Source organism: Crocodylus siamensis, chromosome 15 (assembly GCF_052110815.1).
Source record: "Crocodylus siamensis isolate JL-2025a chromosome 15, ASM5211081v1, whole genome shotgun sequence".
Classification (NCBI taxonomy): Eukaryota; Metazoa; Chordata; order Crocodylia; family Crocodylidae; genus Crocodylus; species Crocodylus siamensis.
This window is the reverse complement of record NC_143409.1, coordinates 17677192-17702397: the sequence shown is the minus strand read 5'-3', so window position 1 is coordinate 17702397 and position 25206 is coordinate 17677192. Positions and strand designations below refer to the sequence as shown.

Below are 25206 nucleotides of genomic sequence, written 5' to 3'. Positions count from 1 at the left end.
GAGAGTTATCGCCCAGACGCGGGGGAGAGGCGAGTAAAGAGGAAGACTAGCTGGAGGGATCCGAGGCAGGTAGCCAGGTGGATTTAGAAGAATACTGGTAAGAGGGAGAACCAGGCAAGGGGGATGGCTAGAGAGACAGGCCTGGGGCTGCTTGGAGAAGCGGAAGGGGCGCGATGCTCTGCCCGCCGAGCCGCCCGCTGGGCCCCCGCCCTCGGCCGTCTCCACGCAACATCGCGGCGTGGGCGTCTTCTCGTTCCTTCATTTGTATAGAGCGCACAATTGGCCAATGGGCAGGGAGCGCTGGCTTGTGATTTGCATGAGACCGCGCCGGCGGCCAATGGGCGGGCGCGCTGGGGCCTGTCTGGACCGCGATGTTTGCAGCCGTGCTGGGCGCCGGGCGCCGCGCGCGGGTGACAGCGGCCGGCCGGGTGGCAGCAGGCTCGGCCTGGGCAGCGCCGGCACCGCCTATTGTTCGCCGCGGCCGGGCTGCCGGGGCAGGGGCAGGCGCAGCCGCGGAGGAAGGATGTCGGTGGCGGGGCTGAAGAAGCAGTTCCACAAAGCCAGCCAGGTGAGAGGAGCGGGCGGTCCCTAGGGCAGTGCCCGGGGGGGGCCTGGCCACTCCTGCGTGGCATCCAGGGTTACCCTCGCCCTCCACTTCCTCTGCTCTCTCACGCCAGGGTTCCTGCCAGGTGGAGGGATCCAGCCCCATCCCCCCAGGAGTATCGCTCCTCGCTCTCCCCGGCTCCCCTCCGCGGCTGGAGGTGCGGGGGCTTCCTCCTTCACCCGAGGTCTTGCCTCCTGGTCACGCTTGCGGGGCAGGGGAGAGCCCATGATCACCAAGGTGGGTTCCCAGGGGAGGCCTGCCCCTTGCACTCGGGGCAGCCTGACCCCTGAGAGTTTCCCCACATGCAGGAAACTGGACTGCAACAGTTTGGGGACTGCTTTCTGGCTTGCTCCCTGGTCTTTGGGCTAGGAGCGGGTGAGGCTAGGGGGCACGTGAACCCCAGTGTCTCTGGGCCCTGGGCTTGCACATAGGATGCCTGCCACAGATTTGGGCAGTACCTGAAGCACCAAACCAGTGGGCCTGGGAAGGAGGATACTTGCCCAGTGGTAGAGCCACACAGACTTGAACGGTTGAGCTCTGCTCAGTCAAAAGCTGGAACTTGACTCTTGGCCTTGCCCAATTGAATTGGGAACTGATTTGGCCCTTGAAATGGAAAAAAAGCATATCCTCTGCCAGGGTCAAAAATTTACCCTCTACTCAGGGATTTATCCATACGGGATGCGTGGCCTCTCACCCAGGGGACAGCCCCTTCTCTGGCCCCTTCCAGAGCCAGGATTTTCCCTGTCATTCCAGGGGATCCTTTTTTGCTTTCTTTCAGAAGGATTGTTCTTTATTTGGCCATTATTGCTATATGTGTTGTGACTTGAGGCGTTAAGAGAGGATGAGCGCTTTCTTGTGCTTGGTACTGCACCCCCCCCCCCCACTTCTCCGAAGAATTTGTTGCCTTTTTCATCCCAGGGGTTAGCTGCAGACAATTTGGGCGACTGACCTTTTGGTTTTTTGACCATCACATCTGGGGTGTCACTCATTTGCCCGCTGGGGGGTGCCATCCCTTTTCCAAAGCTCCCCACCCGCCCACTTTCTAGGTGCTCATCCTTTTGTGTTAGGCTTGGGCTGCCAGAAAGAGTTGCCTCTTCTTTTCCATTCCCAGCCATTTGTCCTTTACAGTACCCTAATCTCTTCCAAGCCCCCGTCTGGTGTTCTGCTCCACACGTCGTGGGATCCTCTGACATAATTTGGTTGATTGTCTTTTTTCACACTGGACATGAAACTCCTTCTGGTTTAAAGGTGCAATGGCTGCAGCATATTACCTGTTGCCTTGAGGGGTGTGTATTCTGGTAGTTTCAGGAACCATCCTCTGTAGCTGAAGTTGGTAGAATAGCAGGGAACTAAAATCGCTTCAGTTAAGAGGGAGGAAGAAGCAAGAAGCCCAGCACACCTGGCTTGCAGGTTAGACTGCTTACTTTTAAGTCCCAAGAGCTGTACAGTTCAGTTTGTTCTGGTTAATGATAATGGCAGCACCAGAATTAGCTGCAAGCTGTAACCAGCCGGTTGGAGTCTAGTCGGACTATTGCCTGTTCTCACTGAGAGCCAAGGAAGCGACTGTTCCTTGCTTACCCAGGGTGTTTTGTGGTCCTGGTTTCTGATACTTTACTAGTGGCCAGTAATGCAAGTATGTAGAAGATGTCTGGAAAAGGGGTAGGGAAAATATATTTACCATCTCTCATCTATAGTAGTGTTGTTGCAAGGTATCTGTATAATGTGTGAATGAGCTGGGGTCAAGCATCTGCACCCTCTGCTCAGCTCTCATCATGCCCCTGAGAACATGTGGAGTTCCCTGGATAAAGACATCAGAAGGATAATTTGTAGATAGTTTTTGCTTGTGGTGCACCTTGAGAATAACATCACATGCTGACAGACAATGTAACATTATCTGTGGCATGTCCATAATGAAGAGAACAAAAGAGCCTAGTTCATGAAGTCGGAGATGTAACCAACTACACAAGCAACAAACAGCACAGAAATTGCTAGTAACAGCATGTTGCAAGCAACCCCCAAGGAGGAGATGAGTTAATCGAAATAAAGAAGTTTTATGTTCAGAGCAAGCTAAGTGTAATGGGAAAATTTCAGTTAATGGGAGGTAACAATTTTATAGATCTAAATGGATATCTACTAATACATTTATGGATTTGCTATTAGCCAGGAGATTTTAAAGAGCATTGCATGACTCAGGGCCTGATCTTGTTTCCATTTAAGTCAATGGTAGAGCTTCTGTTGATTTCTGTGGATAGACTAAGTTTATAGTTTTGAATTCAGGCGACTCAAGACACCAATGATTCTTGGGGGGAAGAAATATTATTAGTTGAAATCCCATGTTGGAGAAAAAGGTAATATTGGATTGTGTTTTCTAAATTATTGAAAAACATCCAAGGCATTTCTTTAGAATAAGTAAGTGTTGGAAGAATTCAGCAGCCAGTGTTGGATGAAATGAAAAAGGGTAAAGTAATAGATGGGGAAACACATGAGGAAAAAATGGGAATTTATATATGGCCAATATGTATGTGCTGTCTAATTCATACAACTTGGCCCACGTTCAGCATTACATTACATGTATACACAACACTGTACAGTTAAAAAAAAAAAATGCAGGGTAATAATGTGATGCCAACTAGGGATGTTACATAATTAATTTAAGGGATAGTATGCTTATAATAATGCCAGAAAATGTGGAGCATAAAAGGAATATTGTTCAACAGTGCTTTTTGTTAGTGCGTAAGGAATAAGAGAGAATTGAAAAAGATATACACGCCTTTCTGCTTATACAAGAGGTGTAGGCATTGCTTGGGAAAAACTGAAATTAATTCTTTGCCTTAGTGTTCCCAAAGGAGGATGGGGACAGATGACAGAAACTGGCAAATTTCCCAGAGGAGGACAAGGAAATACTGAAGGGAATGAGGATCATGCCAGGACATGTGATTAAGGAATGAGAATAGCTAAAGACTGACAGGACCTGGAGACAGAAATTTGGAAGGATAAGAGGATCTCCATTATATGCAAAATTTGAGAATATACATGTCGTGACATTTTTTAGGCACTTATGTTATGAGAGAGTATTACCCCGTAACGCCAGATTTGATGACATGTTTTAAACTTGAAATTGGAATATGTGATATTCTTCTATTTTGTGTAACAGTAATTTGCAGTATTTGTCTTCTGTATTCCAGACAGAACACCAAAAGTTTTCAGAGAAATTCTAGGAGAAGAGACTTTTTTTTCTTTTTCTTTCCGTGCTGCAATTTTTACATCCCCTTTCTGCAAGCTCGTTTGTTCACTGGGTTTAATTTCAAGTTCTGGGTTTCAGGACAAACGCCATTACAAGAAGTTTTGTGTGCCACGTTAGCTTATTGTTCTGATTAGAGTGTTAGTGTAGTGTGTCAGAACTCCATGAGCAAGTAAATTTGAGTTTATATTTTAAAAAGTGAATGAATAAGTGGCCCTATTTTGCTAGATTTGAAGTGTTTACAGGGAGTTAAAGATTATTTGCTGCTGCTGCTTGGTTAGTGTCCAAACAGGCCCTCTTACCTGTAGATTTGCAACTGGAATTCATGAACTAATAATCAATATTTTTCCCATCCTGGAATTTTTTCCTAATTATACTTCATTCCTCCTTTCCATCTCAGCGCCCCCGGCCTCCCTGGGAGCACAGGTACACAGTGATGATGTCCCCTAGTTCAGCAGTCCCTTGTTTGATAGTGGGTATGGGTGATTAGTGTTGCCTATAAGAATCTGTCTGTTTCAGTACTTGAGGGTTAGAGACAGAAATTACACACAAACTGGCATAAGTAATTGGAAACCAGCTCAGATTTGTAGCGCAACAGAAGTTCAGTACACATAAGCTGCTTTCAAAATGGAGGGAACCAGTTTAAGATCAACTTGGATGGATGGTAGTATCAGATTTAACTGATTTAGATTAAATTGGTTTATTGAACTTCTGTCCCATGTCCCCTCCAGATTCAAGTTAACTCTCAGTCTCCAGCATCCCAGGATGCTTGCACCTCCCCTGCAAACTCCTCCTTGCAGGGTGGGCAGGTTAGCCTTGGTCCAGGCTGTCTGCTTTGCCAAACAGGGGGCATGCTCTAGCGCCCCTGACCTTCTAGCCTGAGCAACTGCAGGCATGTGGCTGCATTTCCAGAATGGAAAGTGAATATCTGTTCACTTGCTTATTGGTTCAACCTATGCAGCTTAGACTAACCTGTGAAGAAGGAATCGATTTATCCTTGGGCTTTTTGATTGTCTGTTCTTAGCCGAGGAGCTCACCTCTTCAGTGTTACTTTTTAGTTGTATTTTTGCCTATTCCAACTTCTCAAAGGCAAATTTTGCTTTGCCTTTCTATCCATGGAAGCCCCTGACTTGACTGATTTAGGTATTTGTCCTTAAATGTGCAATGGCTTTTTAACTCTCTGGTATAAGGAATAAGAGTCAGTCTACATTCAAGCTGCACAAGCAGACTGAAACTGGCAGCATCTTTCACATATTTCTGTGTTACTAATGCATGTCTCTTGAGTGAGGACACATTAAGTTGGTGAGCTGTGCTCTCTGCCTGATCTGCTGCTCTGCTTCTTGCCCCATGTGCTGCTGTGTTGCTTGTTACTTCTCCGTTCTGGTGCATGCTGAGAGCTAGCTACCCCTGACCTAATTGATGGGTGAACTGCATTTTCAAATGCAACGGGGGATATTTTAGAAGGTTTTTGTTCATTTGTTTTTATTACAGTCACAAAAGAAACGGTGATTAAGATCCCTTAACATACAAGATGTGCTGTTATTATCGATTGACCTCTAAAGACTTTATTGACCCTAGTAGGAAAATGTAAAGAGCCATTAAGTGGGATTTTCAAGGCAACCTACTACACAAGTATTTAAACTCCTTCCTTCCTTAGGCACCATTTGAAAATTCAAGCTATGATACCTGGCTCGGGGCACTTGCAGCTGAACTCTAGTTGGTACTTTTTAAAAAATAAACTAAATACAGCATCTGTTAGTGCAGAAGTCCTTATGCAACCATGCCCTTGATATCTACAACCTACTTAGGCAACTTGGTTTAGGTACTTATAAGTATTTTCTTTTCATTGCCTTCGTAAAGAGAACAATTGTTAATATTTCTCTGGGAGAATGTGTGGCTTCCAGTTACTGGTGCTTGGAGCATAAAGTGATATCTAATAATGTAAAGAGAGTATTCTTCAGTGACCTTGTCTCTCTATATCTCCTGAATGATACAAGCCTCTTCAAGTAATGGATCTGTTTGTAGCAAATGTTTCTGCATTGATTACTCTAGTCTCTGTCACCACCAGCTGCTTTGAGGCCGGAGTCTGATCTCACTTTATTCTAACTACATTGATTTAAATGAAGCTACTCTGATTTCTCCCCATGGAAGTAAGACCCGAATCAAGACCTGGTCATCTCCTCAGGGCAGAATGTGTCTCCCTGCTTCTTTCTTCAAGCTCTTCTTTTCCTTTTAATGTACCTATCTCAGAAGTAGATCATTTTGTAGGCCATCTGCAAAGTACTCCTACCTTTTAAATAAATCACTGTTGATATTGGGTAATATAGAGGCTTATCTACCCAAGAATTTACCAATTATAATACAAGCAGAGAAACATGAAGCCCCTAGCATCAAGGCACCCCTTCATAATTTTTCAGAATTTAGGGGCACCCCGGCTGAGAACCACTGAGCTAGAATTTAGCTTGGGGGGACCAACTGTGCCTGCTTTTTCTACCATCTTCCCCTTTCCAGCCCCTAGTCTACAGCTCCATACCTAGACTCCAAGCAGCCCCTAGCAGGTTTCTAGTATCAGACCCCCCTTCACCAGAGCCACTCGGTGCTAGTAGCAGTAGCACCAAATTGTGGCTGCGCACAAGCACAAAATGGCATAGCTTTGTTGACAGTTGATGAGTGACTTTTTTTTTTTTTCCTTTTCTGTTCAGGCCCTGGGCAGCTGCCCAGTTCACCCATGCCTGTATCTAGGTCTGCTAGATTGTATGTGAGGGGGCAAGTGCTGTTTTTCCAGGGACTCAAATGTTGGCATCTGCTGCAATATATGCCTGTGGCCCAGTGCATAGTGCTGGGAGAGAAGAGGAGCCATTGCTTCCTTCCTGGCTTAGGGGCTGGATGTCTACACACCCCTGGAAGGATCTTGAGTTGCATGGATGAGTGATTCTCAAGCAGGACAAGTAAAACCCAAATTTTGGCTTTTGGGGCTTGAAGAGAGATTCCCTTCAGTTGACCAGTGCTTGCAGGTATTTGCAGCAAGAAACCATCAGGGACTGTCAAATGGTGAGGGCTTTTAGTAGTCCAATCTGAGTTAGATATAATGAATGAGGATTATAAAGTTCTGTTTATTCTGTTCCCAGTTTTTCATTGTGCAGTCTGATGTCATAGTTTCATAATTTCATAGCTTCTAGGGTTGGAAGGGACCTGAACAGATCATCAAGTCTGAGGTTCCTTCTCCCTAGATGCAACACTTGTCTGCATTGAAATAATTCTGTTCTCATCCGCCCACCTGTGTAACCTGTCTAGATCTAGTTGGATTCTGTCCCTCCCCTCCAGTGTGCCCACCTCGCTCCACAACTTTCTGTCATCAGTGAATGTGGACACCGTGCTTTCCATGCCCACCTCCCAAGTCGCAGATAAAGATGTTGAACAGTACAGTCGTGAGGACGAAGCCCTGGGGAACTCCACTGCCCACATCCCTCCAGATTGAAAATGACTTGTCCACCACCACTCTCTGGGTGTCACCATCGAGCCAACTTGTCACCCATCTGACTGTGTAGGCATCAATGCTGCAGTTGCATGGTTTTTTTATGAGCATGGGGTGAGAAACGGTGTCAAAGACCTTCTTAAAGTCTAGGTAGACTACATCCACCTCAACGCCCCCATCCAAGGAATTTGTGACCTGGACGTAGAAGGAAACAAGGTTAGTCAGGCAGGATCTGCCCACAGTGAACCCATGTTGGTTGCTCCTGAGCATTACCTCCCGTGCTGGCCCCCACAGATGTGCTCCTTGATAATTTTCGCAAAGGTCTTCCCAAGGACCAAGGTGAGACCTAACTGGTCTATAGTTACCCGGCTCCTCCTTTCTCCCCTTCTTGTAAATGGGGACCACATTGGCCCTTTTCCAGTCCTCCTTTCAGTGTCGTCCTTAGGAACTCAATCCAGTAATTTTGAAGAGGAAGAGAAGTATATTGCTTAGTCTTCTGTCCTGAATGTGTTTTGTTTAGAAGGCCTAATTATGATCAGCAAATAATCCACATTTAGATTTGCCCTGTTTCCCTTCTCTGGTGCCGCCAAGGACAAAAATGTTTCTCCACCTCTCCCCCCACATATCTGTACTTGTAACTCCTGTAAGCAAGCAGTAGACAGTATTTACAGTGTCCTGTCAGTCTTCCACATGCATCAGATGTTATGTACTTGAGGATAATGTTTGGGTAATGTATCAGTTACAGAACGATGCATGCAGATTTCATGTGTATCACTTTAATTTGGCAAAACACATCATGGGTGACAGTGTAGGTTTTGGTGTCGCTTTAAAACATTTTTTTATCATTAAAAATGTTCTTTGTGGTTTTCTTTTAGCAAAATGCTAGAAGGAAGTAGAGTCACATGATCAAGATGCTGGATTAGGATCTGGAGAACATGGTCATGGAAAAATAGGGCTGGAAGAGAACTCATCATGACTAAACCATCTCAGTGAAGTGTCTTTTATAACTTTCTCTTGAGACTTTACAGGGGCAGAGGGTCACCAAGCATAGGTAACCTGCTCCAGTGCTTAAGCACCTTATTGTGAGGAAGCTTTTCTTAATCTCCAACCTAAACTTTCTCTGCTGCAGTTTGAGACCATTGCTTTTAGTCCTGCCCCTATGGCCAGAGAGAACAGTCTATCTCCACCCTCTATAACTGTCCTTCAGTTGTTTGAAGACTGTTATTTTATCTCCCCTCAGCCTTCTTCTTTCCTCTTAACTCATATTTTATAGGCTTCTAATATTTTTTGTTGCTGGACTCTTTTAAATTTGTTCATGTATTTTTGAATGGCGGGGCCCAAAATTAGGCACAGTAATCCAAGTGAGGCTTCACTAGTGCCTTGAGTTGAAGTCCCAGCAATGTGGCACATGGTAAAATCATGCTGTGCCTTGCTTTCCCTTCTGCAAAACTGGCATAGTACTTAATGAATTGTATTGAGGGGATAGATTTAAATATTTCTAAGGCATTGAAATATTCCAAAAGGGGTCTTGAGCTGGCCAGAGTTACTTATAGATGCTTAGCTAGTTTATAGAGCCATTTTACAAAATGGCTCAGTTGCAGAAGGGTACTCCTATGTGGTAGGTTGTTGGAGGAGACATGCTCATCTGATCTCTAAAGGATTCATATGCACAGCAGGAAATGATGAGTATTAAATGTAACAATTTAAATACAAACAGTGTGCATGCCTAAAACTTGCCCGAAGAGCTGCAGTCAAGGTGGAGGAGGTTAAAAAGGGCACAGGGCTGTGAGCCAGGAGCTCTGAGAGCTGTTCTCAGCATTGTCACATACAACCTGTGTGGCAGTGAGCACAGTCCTTAATCTTTGTGGGTTTCAACTACAACATGCATAAAATCTTGTTGGTAATATATGACTCACTGGGATATTATGAGGCTCCTTTACTTAATTTCTGCTTCATGATCTGTGTTAGAGAAAGGCAAACGATTACTTACTTGAATGTTAAACTCTTGCAGGACTATTTCTATTTTAAAAATACATTTCTAAGGGCATCAAAATATGCTTGCTCTTTCAAAGTGGCTAGCACTATGGAAGAAAGAGACTTGGGGGTCATCATTGACCACAAGATGAACATGAGCCTGCAATGTGATGCTGCAGCTAGTAAAGCGACCAAAAAGCTGGCTTGCATCCATAGATGCTTCTCAGGCAAATCCCAGGATGTCCTTTTCTCCCTGTACTCGGCCTTGGTGAGGCCACAGCTGGAGTACTGCGTCCAGTTTTGGGCTCCACAATTCAAAAAGTATGTGGAGAAGCTTGAGAGAGTCCAGAGGAGAGCCACGTGCATGATCAGAGGTCAGGAAAGCAAACCTTACGACGACAGGCTGAGAGCCATGGGGCTCTTTAGCCTGCAAAAGCGCAGGCTCAGGGGTGATCTGGTGGCCACCTATAAGTTTATCGGGGTGACCACCAGAATCTGGGGGAACATCTGTTCACCAGAGTGCCCCAAGGGATGACGAAGTCGAACAGTCATAAACTACTGCGAGACTGTTTCAGGCGGGACATAAGGAAGAATTTCTTCACTGTCCGAGCCTCCAAGTTCTGGAACAGTCTGCCATCAGAGGTGGTTCAGGCATCTACACTGAACACTTTCAAGAGCAAATTGGATGCTTATCTTGCTGGATCCTATGACCCCAGCAGACTTCCTGCCTTTTGGGTGGGGGGCTGGACTCGATGATCTTCCGAGGTCCCTTCCAGCCCTAGTGTCTATGAAATCAGGGTACTGATGCTTCAGTCCCTGTGCTGGTCAATTTAAACATCAGGCCAAGTCATCAGACAGAAGGACTTTTGACAGTTTTAGCTTCTTGCCTGCTGGCAAGCTAGCAGAAGATTAATGCAATCTAATTGGTGTCTGTAAGATCTCAAGTTATGGAGGTCTTTGTATTTGCAGTAAGGGACCACCAGGTCTGGAAAATGCAAATCTTAGCAGTGATGCAGCTGGTATTTTGGGGGAAGCTGTCAAGTGCATTTGCACTATTTATTGCAATGCCAAAAAACGTTTTTGTAGTGGGATCAGCCGTCCTGCTGGAATGTTTCTCCTGTTAAGAGTTTCTTGGCTTTGTTGGAGGTTGTCATGTAAGCATAATGAAAGTTCAAGCTGAAGCTGACACTCCATCCTTAACGCCTGCTCTAGTCTGAGTCACTGCAGCACGTACTGGGTGATATATTACAGTGCATTCTTTTGAGAATACAGCAGTTCCAAAGAACAAGTAGACAAGTTAAGCAGAGCAACAGTATCACATTTAAATGTCCTTGCCTTTGTTTACGTCATCACCTAAATGTTACTTGAAAACTAACTTCAAGTGTCCTGAAAATTACTTGTTTGCTAAATGCTGGGAGCCAAATGCTGATGCAGAGGTTGGCCAGGATCCATATTTTAAATGAACAGGGACAGATCCTCCCCTCAATCTGGAGTGAGCCGATGTAGCTTCTCTCATCTGTGCCTCCCCCTGCTATCCAGCCGGAGATCAGAATCTGGCCTCCCCAACCTCAGTCTATACACACTCTTTCTATTGACATTGATCGGAAATCTGTGGCTAGTCAACGGCATGAGATATGTGCAAGTTAAAAAGAAAACAAAATCGAAGGATATGAGAGTTGGTACGTATTTCTTCTTACTGTGCCCTTCATGAATTGGGTTTCTTGGGAAATTCCGGATAGCTGTATGTGAAATCCAGCCAGCTATAAAATATGTCTGATTCTTCAAGCTCTTTGTTTACGAAAGAAAGAAATGCTGTCTTGATTTATAATTGTGGTGTTTTAAAACTGATGCTTCTATTTATACTAACATCACTTCAACCATTTTATACTACGACAGAAGAACCCCATACTCTGCGCTGTGGGGGAGAGATCCATTATTAATGGATCACTGCAGAAATGAAGCCACTTCTGGAGTACAGTCTCATGATTTGACATTTAGCAAGTTGGGAGATGAAGGCCCAGTCTTTTACAGCACTTTGCACAGGCCAGATTAGAAAATGGCTCATTGAGAGTTGTCAGATTGTACAGGAAGTTCTGCTCCCTACAGTTCTTTTCTTCTACCAGTGTATGCACATTTTTACCATTAAAGTTAATAGGAATTATTCATATTCATTGATACCATTTAATTTGAGTGCATCTCAAGTATCAGCAGCTGTGTATGTGAGACACAAAAATAACTTGGCTTTGCATGCTTCTTTTCCAAAAGACAGGGCATTGAGTCTCTGAAGAGAATTAGTTCTGTTTCTGTACTACCCTAGTGAAATTACATTTTTATATAGTACATATAGTTAATGAAGCCCGCACACAGCCGTACTCCAAGTGACACTAGCCTAGTTAGGAAAAGAGCACGGCTATCACTAAGTGCAGAGTTCCAAGAATATATTCTGTGTGTCCTGCCCACAAATCCAGTGCCCTCGATGGTAGAAGTTCTAAGAATTGCACTTCTATAGTTAGCGATGAATAATCTACTCACTACTTAGTATATTTTTTGTTTATGCCTTCTGTTAAATTTTTGCATTTGGGTGCAACTGGGCATGACATTGGCTAGAGACACAAGTTTCATAGTTTCATAGTTTATAGGGTCGGAAGGGACCTGAGCAGATCATCCAGTCCGACCCCCTGCCATGGCAGGAAAGAGTACTGGGGTCAAACGACCCCAGCTAGATGTTCATCTAACCTCCTCTTAAACACCCCCAGGGTAGGAGGCAGCACCACTTCTCTTGGAACCTGGTTCCAGACCCTAGCCGCCCTGACTGTGAAGTAGCGCCTTCTGATATCTAACCTAAACCTACCCTCTGCCAGCTTGTGACCGTTATTCCTGGTCACTCCTGGCGGTGCTCGGGGAAACAGTGACTTCCCCAATGCCTGCTGATCCCCCCTGACTAGTTTATAACAGGCCACAAGATCCCCCCTCAGCCTTCTCTTTTGGAGGCTGAACAGGTTCAGGTCCCGCAGCCTGTCCTCATAGGGCCTGCCCTGTTGTCCCCTGATCATACGAGTGGCTTCCTCTGGACCCTCTCGATGCCATCGATATCCCTCTTGAAGTGCGGCGCCCAGAACTGGACGCAGTACTCCAGCTGCGGCCTGACCAATGCCGCATAGAGGGGGAGGGATCACCTCCTTGGACCTGCTCGAGATGCATCTGTGGATGCATGCCAAGGTGCGGTTGGCCTTCCTTACTGCCTCTCCACACTGCCGGCCCATGTTCATCTTGGAGTCAATGATGACCCCCAGATCCCTTTCCGCCTCCGTGCTGACAAGAGGGGAGTTCCCCAACCTGTAGGTATGGTGCCAGTTGTTCCTCCCGAGGTGCATCACCTTGTACTTGTCTGTGTTGAAGCCCATCCTATTCTCGTCCGTCCACCCTTGTAACCTGTCTAGATCAGATTGTAGCCTGTTGCATCCTTCCACTGTTCCCACTTCCCCCCACATCTTAGTGTCATCAGCAAATTTGAACAGGGTGCTTTTTACCCCCTTGTCCAAATCGCTGATGAAGATGTTGAACAGTGCGGGCCCGAGGACTGAGCCCTGCGGAACCACACTGCCCACGTCCCTCCAGGCTGAGAAGGACCCATCCACTACCACCCTCTGGGTGCAGCCCTCCAGCCAGTTGGCGACCCATTTGACTGTGTGGGTGTCTACACCACAGCCCCCCAGTTTCTTAATGAGAACAGGGTGAGAGACAGTGTCAAAAGCCTTCCGAAGTCCAGGAAGACTATATCCACTGCTACCCCTGCATCTAATGATCTGGTGATCTGATCGTAAAAGGCCGCCAGGTTGGTCTGACAGGACCTGCCACTGATGAACCCATGTTGGTTGCCCCTAAGCATGCAGTCTGCTGCTGGCCCCTTCTGGATGTGTGCCAGCATAATTTTTTTGAACAGCTTGCCTAGGATCGAGGTGAGACTAACCGGCCTATAGTTTCCCGGGTCTTCCTTCCTGCCTTTTTTGAAGATGGGGACCACGTTGGCCCTCATCCAGTCCTCCGGTACCTCACCAGAGCACCACGAGTGCTCATAAAGTTGTGCCAGGGGACTTGCAATGACCTCGGCCAGTTCCTTTAGAACTCTAGGGTGGAGATCATCCGCGCTGGCTGACTTGAATACATCCAACCCCTCCAGAAGCTCCCAAACTAAATCCTCGCTAACCCGTGGCCCAGGTGTGCCTTCCCCGGGGCCTGAGGGGGGCCCAGCAGGGAGGTGGCTGTTTTGGTCCCTACTTAGGAAGACGGAGGCAAAGAAATCGTTAAACAAGTTACACAAACTGGTTTAAGTGATCAGAAGCTGATTTAAACAGAACAGAAGTTCAGTGCACATAAACTGCTTTCAAAATGGCCAAAACTGGGTTAAGATAAACCTGGTTGAATATAATATCAGACTTAACTGATTTGGGTCAAACCAGTTTACAGAACTTGTGTCCAGACCCCTTCCTGTTTTAAGTTAAACCAGAGTCCCCCAGCATGCTCTGCAGCCCTGGGCTGTGTTGTGCTGTCTGCTCCAGGGAGCAGGGCTGGCTCTACCCTTCTGCTCTCTAACTGGGGTGAAGGTAGTATGGCATGGCCCCCTGAGGTGAAGCGGGCTGGAGAGCCTTGGTACCCCAGCCAGGGTCTACCTGGCCAGGGCACAGCAGCCTCTGTCAGGCACCCCTGCCTTTGGTGCTCCAGCAGCAGGGGCAGGGGCATAGCCAGATGCTGGCCAAGGTGAAAGGGAGGGGGTTTATTTCGCCCCTGCCAGTCTAGGCTGGTTCTTTAACAACTGCATGCCAAACCACTGCCTGTACAGCAAAAGTGATTAACACCTTGTTAAAATGTTAATCCAAGAGCCATCAGGACTGCAGTATGTGGCTACCAGCTTTGACTATTTCTCAGTTATTGGTCTACCTGCCTAGCTGACATTTTTTCCTATCCAGAGACTTACTGGAGGAAGGGACAAGATAGGACCCTTCTTAAGGAGAAGACTCCAACCCCTCTCACCTCTGACACCTCTCACCTCTGGCAGAGACTGAAGTAAGATGATAAGGGTGGGGAAGTGGGATGTGTTTTCCCTCAGCTCCCCCCAGCCATAAGGGAGGGGGAAGAGGCTGGGGCATCCGGCTAGCCACCTGCCACCTGTGAGCACAGAGCCAAGCCCTGCAGGACCAGCCTGAGGTGGGAGGTGTTGGCAAAGACCTGGCACAGTCATCCCATGTATGTGCTGGAGACAGAGCTAAGGGAACAGCAAGGGTTGCAGACATTTTTTGCTAGTCTGACAAAAGAATGCAGTGAACTACATTTCCTAGGGTTACCACATGTCAGATTTTTCCTGGACATGTCCTCTTTGAGTCCTCTGATCTCCTTCCAGGTGGGTTTTTCAAATCTGAGGAAATGTCCAGGTTTTTGCTTTGTTCCGCTGGTGGGAGTAGGGGGAGAGGCGATTTTAGGCAGGCAGCACCACATGTGTCTGCACATGCCTCGGGAACTGCAGGCAAGTAAGACTGGGTTAGGGGGCTGGGGCAGGGAGGATTGCCTGACCCTCCAGTGGGGCTGGGGGGAGGCATTTTGAGGGCAGCAGGGTGCTCCATGGCTGGGCTGGCAGCACAGGGGCCTGTGCTCGCAGGGGTGGAGTGGCCAGGAGACACTGCCTAGGGGAGAGGGGTCGTGGTCAAGTCAGGCCTCCTGGTGCAGTGCGGCAGCCCCAGCCCAGGGAGTGGGGGTGCTACAAGCTTCCTCTCCTCTTCCCTCCAGCTTGCGCCAGGGCCGGATTCACTCTGAGCCACTGTGCTCCAGCCCAGTCGGGATGGGGGCAGCTGGGGGCCGTCCAGCAGGGCTGCAGGGAGTGGGGCCTGCAGGTTGTGAGTTAGGGGCATCAGCAGGGATGGGGGGGACTGCAGGTTGGGAATGAGGGGCACCAGCATGGCCCGGGGGGCAGGATACTGCAGTTTGGGAGTGGGGGGGGGCACCAGCAGGGTTGGGTTCTGTGGGTCGGGCGTGAGGGACAGCAGCAGGGTTAGAGGGGGAGGAGGGAGCTGTGGCTTGGCAGTGAGGGGCAAAAGATTGGGCATGGGCAGGTCACCAGGATATCACTGCCCCCTAACAGACATTTCTCCCTCCCCCCCATGACAGGTGTCCCCTTTTTTGGAACTGAAAATATGGTAACTCTACATTTACATTATAAAGCAGAAGCTGTAAAAGGTGGGAGACGAATGCAAGGACTTGTCTTTGGTTTATTACATTCCAGTTAAGTTGGACTAAGCTGTGTGTGCTCTCACTCTGTTTTCCTGGCTGTATCTTAGCTTAGGCAATGGTTTTTGGTTGCTCTGTGGTGTGCTTTAGGTTGCAAAGTTCTGTGTTCAATACATGCGTGCTTCAGCGAGGACTATTCTTGTTCAAGCTTTTATGAATTCAGTGTTACTACTTTTTCCGCCACCCCTCTCCTCAGTCTGGCAGCAGTTGCCCACCCCTCCCTTGAGCTGGTGGGGGGGAGGGGGGGCAGAAGCCTGGCAGGTGCTTCCCCCCCACCCCAACTAGGGCCCCACCCCAGCATGCTGGTGCCTGGCCATGCCCCCTCCACTCCAGCGGGGGCGGGGGGGGAATGTCTCTCTTCCCTCCCCTTTGGCATTGACTGGCAGGCATGCTGTGGCACTCCCAACTTCTGGCTTGAGCTGCTGCAGCCATGCGGCTGCATGTCCTGCATCAAAAGTGAATGTCTGTCCATTTGCTAATTGGTTCAAGCTGTGGTGCTTGGACTAACCTGCAGAGAATCAATCGATTCAGCCTTGGGCTGTTTGACTGTCTGTACCTAGGTCATGTTTTATTTAGACTCTTGGAAGCAGTTTTCATATTTTTAAACCAAATGCATTCTTGGTGCAAGTCCACTGACTTCAGCAGAATACTAGCAGGGATGAATTTGACCTTTGCAGTTAATGTTTTTAGGCTTATTTTAGTACATGTCTGTTGGTGAGAGTTTAAGAATTGGGATTTTTGCATAATGATCCCTCCGACAGCTGTCCAGTACAGTTATAAGATGTCTGAGTGAGGTTTGGAAGGCTGTAGATTGAATTCAGAATTCTGGACTTGTCATTACTTCCCTGTTAATAGAAAAACTGAACTTTGAATGGTGTCTTTGCTGTCTCCAAAGACAGACAGAGTGACACAGACACTCAGCTGCTTTCTGTCTCCAGCAGAGGATATAACTCTTCTTGGCCTGGCTTCTGTGTTACAGTAGGTAGGGGAGACCCCCCCACACACACACACACATTTAAGTAAATTATTAATGAAAGGCTATAATTTTTCATTTGCGTCAGCACCAGCAGCTTCATTTTGATGTCTAGAAACCCCATCCAAAGAAAGTCTTGATAAGACTTTGAAAGAACGTAGGTCAGAATCTGCCTTTATCCTGCAGTTGATTATCCAGAATAAACCTGCTGAAATCAGTAAAGCTGCATGGGTGTAAATGCGGTGAGAAATGTGGTGTCTCTCAGCTTCTACTTAGTACAGATCTTATTAAATTTTCATTTTGGAACTTCTAACAACTGAATATTTCCTACTTTTTCCTATGTAAAATACAGAGAATATCCAGTTGCAACCCAATAATTTAGCAAAAACATTTGAGTAAAACTAAACAAAATAGCAAAATAGCTTTGCCTCTGTTGGCTTCTCTGGAACTCCAGCCCATGTCCTGCAGCCATGTTTTGACCTCTGTTACAACATTGCACCCCAAATGCCACATGTCCTCCCTTATTATATTACATGCAATCATGCTTGCCTGAATTTGTCTCTCTCCAATGTTTAATTTTCCTTTCTTGTGATATAAACAACCACAACCTACAGTTGGAAAGATGGAGAACAAAACACAAGTAGCATACAGATTTTTCATCCTTTCAGTTAAAAAGGAAGACAGAATAAAAGAGGAACTTCACAGAACAGCGTTGCAAGGAGGTTCTATTTCTGTCGGAGAGGGAAGAGGCAGCATGTTTTGACTGGAGTATGGCATGCTTTTTAGTGCACCATCAATATAAAGTAGTCGGATATTTGCTGTTCTGTTACTATTGCACTCACATAAGATGGTGGTGCACAGCCCCTTTTAGTGGTCCATTGTAATCCAGCATGGACGTCATTCAAATGAAATAGCTTTGCGTGTTCAGATCAATATTAGAGAATCAGATAGGTAGATCGCTGTTTTATCATCAAATTAAAGACATCCCAGAACTATTTTTTTAATTCCACTCTTTACAGTTGCTTGGAAACCTCTGGAATGCTGCCAAGGATGTTATCCCTGGAAAACTTAAGCAAGGGCGGGGGGGGAAAACCTGAGAGAAATATCTGGTTTTGAAGAAAATGGAGCCAAAGCAATTCCCAAGTTATATGCATTTTGTTAGTGGACCTCTTAGCTAGGCTGCGCTTGTATCCTACACTTTTTTTTTTTTTACTCCAAGTACTTGTTTATCTCCTTTCAAAACTTATTAATAGCAATTGCACGGATTGTTGTCCTTGTATTGTATTTCCAGTAACGACTACCTGCTGTACTGAAAATGTCTACCTGTTCTTGTAGCCCATCAAGATTGCAGGGGCACTGACTCAAAATGAGTGGCTTGTGGACAAACCTGTAATAGTTGTGTTAGAGCTGCTGGTGAACTAAAATTCAGTAAAAGCAACAGATATCCTTTTAGCCAGAGAGAAATTCATACTTCAGGTTTTTCACTTTGGATGGGAATGGAATGGGAAAAAACAGGATTTGTCCCCTTGGGTTTGGGTTTGGTTTTTTTTTTGAGTATTTGATAAAATGTGCTCATTTACTAATGCTGTAACACTGGAGTGGGTAATTATTTGGGCTGATAGGCCACTTTTAATGAGTTTTGGTGACCTGTTGAGTGCCCCATCCCCCTTTCCCCCTTCTCCTTCTCCCCCCATCCCCCCTTCCCAGGACTGCAATGTGCCCCTGCCCCCTCGCCTCCCCTGCCTAGAGTCCACCCAGCCGGGGCTTTAGCATGCCATGCCCCTCCCCATATCACCCTGCCCTCCTCCCCCATTTCCTCTCTGTGTCTGGACCTGGCAGCTCCTAGCTGTGTCCACAGCTGCCCAGATGTAGCTGGCAGGGTGTTGCTACAGCTACAGGCAGTGACCAGCATGAAAGCCTGAATCCTCCCACAGCTGTAGCATGCCCTGCCCACCCGCCTCCCCCAGCCCCTGGAGTCCCAAAACAGGAGCTGCTGGCCATGGTTGGACAGCTGTGGACACTGCCAGCAGCTGCTGGGTCTGGACCCGGGTGTGGGGAGGTGGGCAGGGTGTGCTACAGCGGTGGGTGGGTTCATGCTTCTGCTTCCATGCTGGTGGCAGCCCTGGTCCAGAGAGAGAGCATGCCTGGCACGTCGGAAACAGCCCTGGCCACATGGCACCATTTGACTGCCAGTCTCCACCTGTTCACAGGGTGGATCCATTCACTTGGTGGGCACCTGCCTGTGGGCCAGATCCAGTCAGTTGACAGTCCAGATCCAGCCCATGGGCCAGATGTTGCCCACTCCTGCTGTAACTGGTTACAGTGCTCATTTTATTTTGTAACAGCAATTTCTGGAATAAGTATATTTATACATGTACATCCATTACATAATGTAATGTATTTACATTTCATTGGAGGACAGTGGAAAAAATGGGAGAAATTTGGCAAAAAATCTGATGGCTTTTTCTCAAGATAGATAATAATGAAGTGGACAAAAGTTTCTAAGTCTAAAAAACTAGCAAACAGCCCCTCACTGGGGAGCAGGGAGCTTTCCCTTGCCATGCTGCAGCTGGGTTGTGGAGATAACTGGTGCAGGGTGAAGCAGTAGTGGTGGCTGGGTCCTGGCACTGGCCTGTCTCAGATCCAAGTTGGACTACCTTGGCCTAGCTGGAAAAGGCAGCCCACTGCTGGTATAGATAAAAAGTAATCCTTGCTGTGTTGAGCATCACGTATGTTGAGGCATTTCTGTTATGTGGAACAGAGGTTTTATTTCATGCTTCCTGTTGGCACTAATATATACTTTCTTTTCTTGTTTATATGCATAACCTTTTGAAATTTTTATTATGATGCTTTCTACTTTTTTGTGAAAATACTCCTTTGTTATTACCTGTTCTCTAGGTTCATCTAGGTTCTGGCCAGCAAAGGAAGGTTGATTCGTGATATTGCAGAAATGAAACATTTCCTCATGGAGTCATACCCTGTTCCTGCAGTGAGGAAGGAACAAGTTCAAATCAAGAAATCTTGTGGTTATTGACAGCGCTGTGTCTGAGCTTTTGTAACAGATTGTGACTTTGCAGTTAGTACCTCTTTGTCTATCAACACATATGGGAAGCGACCAGAAGACTGGTACAGATCACTCTATTTGATGAACAAAGGTTCATTGATGGAAGGAGAAAAAGCTATACACAAACATAGCTACTCTTTTAGAAAAAATAATCATGTTTTTCATGTTGTTTTTACCCACCTCTCCTCTCAGTTTGATAATCTAAAATCAGGTGAATGATTTTTTCAAAAATTGCAGCTGTTCCCATTTTGCAGAGAACAAAATGAACCTACCTTTTTCATTTTTTGTGGAATTGTGTGCATTAATTTTTAAATCTGGACTTGCATCAAACTTGAAAGTTTTGCTTCCTAAGACCCTGGCTATAAAATAAATTTGAAAATGATTTCTGTAAAAAGAAATTAGTGAAAATTGCTCAAAATGGTGTTTCAGTGATCTTTTTGTAAAACGTTTTGGTTTTTAATAACTGTCCTTGAAAGATGGCACTTCTTGTGTAAGGGTTGGAGGTATCTATTGGGTAGGATTAGTAAGAGCAGAGATGATCCTCAATGGGTGCGTCTACATGAGACACTTACTGCACAGTAGTGTCATGGCACAAACTGTGATAGTAGCCTACTGTACGGTGTTATTAGCCCAGTAAGTGTCACCAGTTAACCATGTGCCCATACTAATGCATGGTAACTTTAGGTACTTCACATTTAGGTAGTCCTTTATTAAGGAAGTAGTAAACCAAATGCTCAGTATCTAAGGTGCCTTAATGAACATGTTAGATCAGGGGTGGGCAATTATTTTGGGCGGAGGGCCGCTTACTGAGTTTTGGCAAGCCATCAAGGGCTGCATAATAGGCAGCCAGGGGCAGATAAATATTAATTTTCTAAATTTTTTAGGGGCCTTGCGGGCCAGATAGAATTACCTGGTGGGCTGCATTTGGCCCCTGGGCCACATTTTTCCCACCCCTGTGTTAGATGCTCCCAATTAGAAGGAGACAGGAGCCCTACTTGTGCTACTTCAGTGAGCCAATATGCCATATTTTCATTGTGTAAGTACTGATACAGAAAATGAGTGCTGTGTATACCACAGATGTGCCCACACTAAAATCCCACATTGAGACTTACCTAAGTTTAAGGGATGTTGGATCAATAATTGACCTCTGTTTTGGCCTCACCTGTATTTTATAGAACACTTTGCAACCAAGAGTCCAGTGTACTCCGCAAACCATATATAAAATAATGCCTTTATTTCAAGGGAGGGGGGAGAGAGGAGGAGTAAGCTGGTACCTCCTAAGAGCACTAGGTACTGGTGATAAAATACAGTAAGACTGGTTGTAGTATTTTAACTTCTGAACATTTGTAGTATGTTTGCTTAAAGCACTTGAAGCAGAAGGCAAATCCCTTTCTCTTGATTATTTGAAGTGTAGTACTAATATATAAATAGTAGTAGCTTGAATAGGAATACATTTATAAGTGAATATTTATTTTGTCTTATTAGGAAGAATATAGGTCCTCCAAGTCTGACACTGTAATTTTAATTTTATGATGGTAGAGAATATGTTTTTGACATTATTTAACAGAAGCTATAATACATCATCTTGTATCAGTTCATTTCTATGACATATTTTTGATTCACTCAAATGGAAAACCTTAAATTGGTGTCACTGAATATTGTAAGACAGAGAAATATTTAAATGTTCCATTTATCAGAACCAATATGTAAAATGTAACACGTGAATTGTTTTTGTATAAGCAGGCTGACATGCCCTATAGCTATAATTGTGTTAGCAGTTTCTGGAATAACTAGCATGTTTAACATACCTGTGCAGTATAAATGTAAACTTGTGTAACAGCAAGTTCCATTTCTATCATCTTGCAAGCATTTTTCTTCCCTCTCTTTGTAAATATAAAATTACTTTTTGTAATTTTCAGACATAATTTTCAATGTAGCTTCTCATTACCGTTGAGTTAGGAGTGCTGTGCAGAAAGTCTGTGTGGCACCTTTTTGCATTTTTAATATTCAGAGCACATATCAATTTGGATCATGTGTTTTAGATTAATTCAATTAGAAAAAATAAAATAATTTGAACTGTTCACAAGGATTACTTAAAATAGCACTGTTCAGTAATAACGAAATAAACGCTCCATTGTTTTTTGGCAGTGGTCACAGACATAAACCCTAAGGTTTCTCTTCTCCAGACTAAATAAGCTCAGTTCTCTCAGCCTGTCCTCCAAGTCACGTTCTCCTGCCTTCAGACCGTTTTCATTGCCCTCCACTGGACTCTCTGCAATTTATCTGCATCCTTTCTATAGTGGGGGGCCCAAAACTGGACACGGTTCCTCATTAGTGTTGAATACAGGGGTGTAATCATCTCCTTTGATCTGCAGGCAACACTTCTACTAATGGATCCCACCTAGTATGCTGCTAGGCTTCTTTGCAACAAGGGCGTATGATTGACTCATATTCAGCTTATTGTTCATTGTAATTCCCCAGGTCCTTTTCTGCAGGGCTGCTGCTTAGCTAGCTTACTTCTTGTAAGCTTCTTTTCTGTGTTTTAGCTCACTGAAGAGTTCTCTGCTAGGATGCTGGTCTTCTGCCATACTTACTAGTCTTCCTGTGCATCAGGATGTTCACTTCTGTGCCCTTGGTAAGGTTTCTTTCAGGTACTATCAGCTCTTCTGGACTCCTTTTCTCCCTCAAACTGGCTTTCCAGGGGATCCTGCCTATCACTTCCCTGAGTGGGTCAGAGTTTGCTTTTCTGAGGACCAGGTCCTTGCTCTGCCCCCTTTTTAGGGCTTTTGTCAGACACAGGCAGCAATCACTCAGCTAGCAGCGCTCACCGGGTGCTCAAAGCACACGCCCAAACACGCAGCCAACCAAACAAAGGCTCGCCAAGCCAAATGTAAAGACAGCCCTGGCTCACTTACCTTCCAGGAGCAGGATCTGGTGCCTGATGCCTGGCTCCTCTTCCTCTTTTTTCTCCCATCAAATTGTCTGGAAACTGGCGTGTTTGCTTGCTTGTTTGTGCATTGCAGGTTTGAATGAAAGGAGCTTATTTTTGAATCCTGAAAAATAGCCCACCTTTACCATTTTAAATAGAAGCTCACAATTTCTTCAGAAACTCTCAAGCATAATGGACAAGTAAGTCTTGATGTTTCAAAGGCAAGGTTGGTTCTCCCACACTAGCAGGACAGGTAGCTGCATAAAATAGTACATTATTAAAATTTATAAAAAGTTTAGTAACAGTATTGATGACTGTGATGGAAGGGGCTGGGAGCTGCATGATATAGGTTTCCCTCAATTTATGGCGGTTCTTTCTATGCAAATTTGTTCTTATGCGATGAGCATATTTAGACCCATAACTCATTATATTCAAGGTAAATTTGCTCTTATGCGATCAGCATAGAGGTCCCATCCCCACCCCCAGCGGGTAAGTCTGTGGGGGGAGGGGAAAGGGCCATGACCCCACTCACCCCAGCCCTGGTTGCAGTGGCTCCAGGAACAGCCGGCACCAGCTACCTGCAGCCGCTGGGCTGAACCATGCTGTGGTGTAGGCAGCTGGTATCAGCTGCTCATGGGGTCACTCCAGCACGGGCTGGGCTGAGTGCAGACAAGCGGAGTCCTGGGTGGCGCAGGGCACAGCACTCAAACCCGTCCCGGGAGCAGCCGACACCAGCTGCTACAGCGCACTGTGGAGCCCAGCGGCTGCAGGCAGCTGGTGTCGGCTACTCCCAGGTCCACTCCAGTATGGGCTGGGGTGAATGGGGACCAGCAGAGCCCCAGGGGTTTGGGGCATGGTGCAGCCCAACTGCTACAGGCAGCTGGAGTTGGCCGCTCTCAGGGCCGCTGCAGCCAGGGCTGGGGTGAGTGCCACTGTGTTCCCTCTGGTTTTCTGCCTTGTGCAGCCCTGGGAGTAGTATCCCCCCCCGCCCCACACACCTTCCCTGGTCCCCACCATGGGCACCTATCCCTATTCGTTACACGGTAAAGTGGGTTCACTTTATGCATATTTGACTTATGCGCCGTTCTCCGGGAATGCATGTACTGAATAAATTGAGGAGAAACTTGTATACCATATTGGTATCAGTGGAAGTCATAGAGCTGATATTGTTTTGTTTTTTCTTTTAAAAAGGAAACTTAAACAAATTAGCACTGCTACTTACTAAACCAGAATAGTGGGTAATGAAAAAGCAGAGAAAGCATAATTAACTATCCATTTTTAAGAGATTTAATAAAATGCAAAAAGTAAGTGCTGTAGTATTTAGATAAGTAAGTAGTATTTTGATACAAGATCATGGGGAAAAATCAATTAGTTTTTTCTGTGGGACTGGACATCCCCCAGGAACTGTCTTGATTTAAATGGAAACAGCTTTGAGAAGGGCAGTAAGTAGAGGTCATAGACAGACAGATATTTTTTAATCTGCTTATCACCTTTTTATGCACGCAGAATTGCTGCTGATCTCTGAACAGCATATTGAGACAGTATTATTAAAATAATATTGCCTGGAACTAATTCAAAACCTGATGAACCAAAAACTATGATTTAATCAATTTCCAAGTTAATTTATACTACTTACAAGACTATCAATTAAGCTAAATTAATCAAAATTAAGAAATAGACATTGTATGATGAAATTTGGGCATAGTCTATCTTGAAATCTAACCTTGAAATCTTAAAATCTTGATCTTAAAATCTAATCTTGAAACCTTTTTTTTATTCAATACCATTTCAAATGGGCTTGATAAAACTGCCTTTGAGTTGCAGCATTATCAAGAGGTTTCCATTGGGCCATTGGAAAGCAGAACTAGGCTAGTGCAAAAGTAGCAGATGAAATCATATTTTCTATGTATTTACTCTGTCCTTAGCTAGACAAAAACTCTCATTGAAATTAGTCCAGAATGAGGTCAGAAAAAGCTCTGGAGGAATTTCAAGATATTTCTGATGCATGGGCATTTGGATGATGCCTGAGAAATAAGGCAAAGTCAAAGTGATAACTGAGCAACATAATCATGACGACTCCCAACATGCTCTGCTTCTCTTTTTATTTGTATTTGCACAGCCATTGAATGCCTACATTAGACTGCATTTGATTTTAAAGGGCTTCTCAATATTCCATGAAAGCTGTCCAGTAAATTGGAATAGCTGGTCATGGACACATTTTAGGGCAAGTGTGTTTTTATGAATAATGCAGTGCAATTAAAAGTGCTCAGGAATTAAATATATGATGTCAATGTTTGAAGTATCTTAATTGCTCATTTTTTACACATGGGCCCTGATTCCTAAGGTGTCTCATATTTCATGGTTCATGATCTTAGTGGGGGTTTTTTTGTTTTAATTTTTACTCTTTCAAATCAAGTCTGTTACCTTAGCAGAAAAATCTTGTGGTTTAATATTCTAATTACAGCTGACTGAAAAGTTCCTGTCAGACCTAACTATATGAAAAAAATATATGTTAAGTACCTTTCCATTTGCAAATATGTTGCTGGATAAAGCAAAGTTGTAAAGAATGCATCAGACTTTAAGCACAGGCCTAGCCCTAGTGAATGTAGTCAGTGGACTGTTCATATGCTTAAAATTAGGCAAGCACCTCTACTGAATTGGAGGCTG

The 25206-nt window shown here is 45.3% G+C and overlaps 1 protein-coding gene across 3 annotated transcripts in view; it reads left to right on the top strand.

Moving 5' to 3' along the window:
• Nucleotides 1–337: 337 nt before the first annotated feature.
• The window catches only part of SH3GL3 (SH3 domain containing GRB2 like 3, endophilin A3), a 99339-nt gene continuing 74470 nt past the window's right edge, over nt 338–25206 (top strand). Inside the window, exon 1 of one of the 3 annotated variants that reach the window (XM_090028962.1) lies at nt 338–568. In XM_090028962.1, coding sequence (XP_089885088.1) covers nt 338–568 — 231 coding nt within the window. Of the gene's footprint in view, nt 569–812; nt 842–25206 lie in introns of those variants that run through there. The other 2 variants (XM_090028960.1, XM_090028961.1) reach the window with 2 other exon arrangements.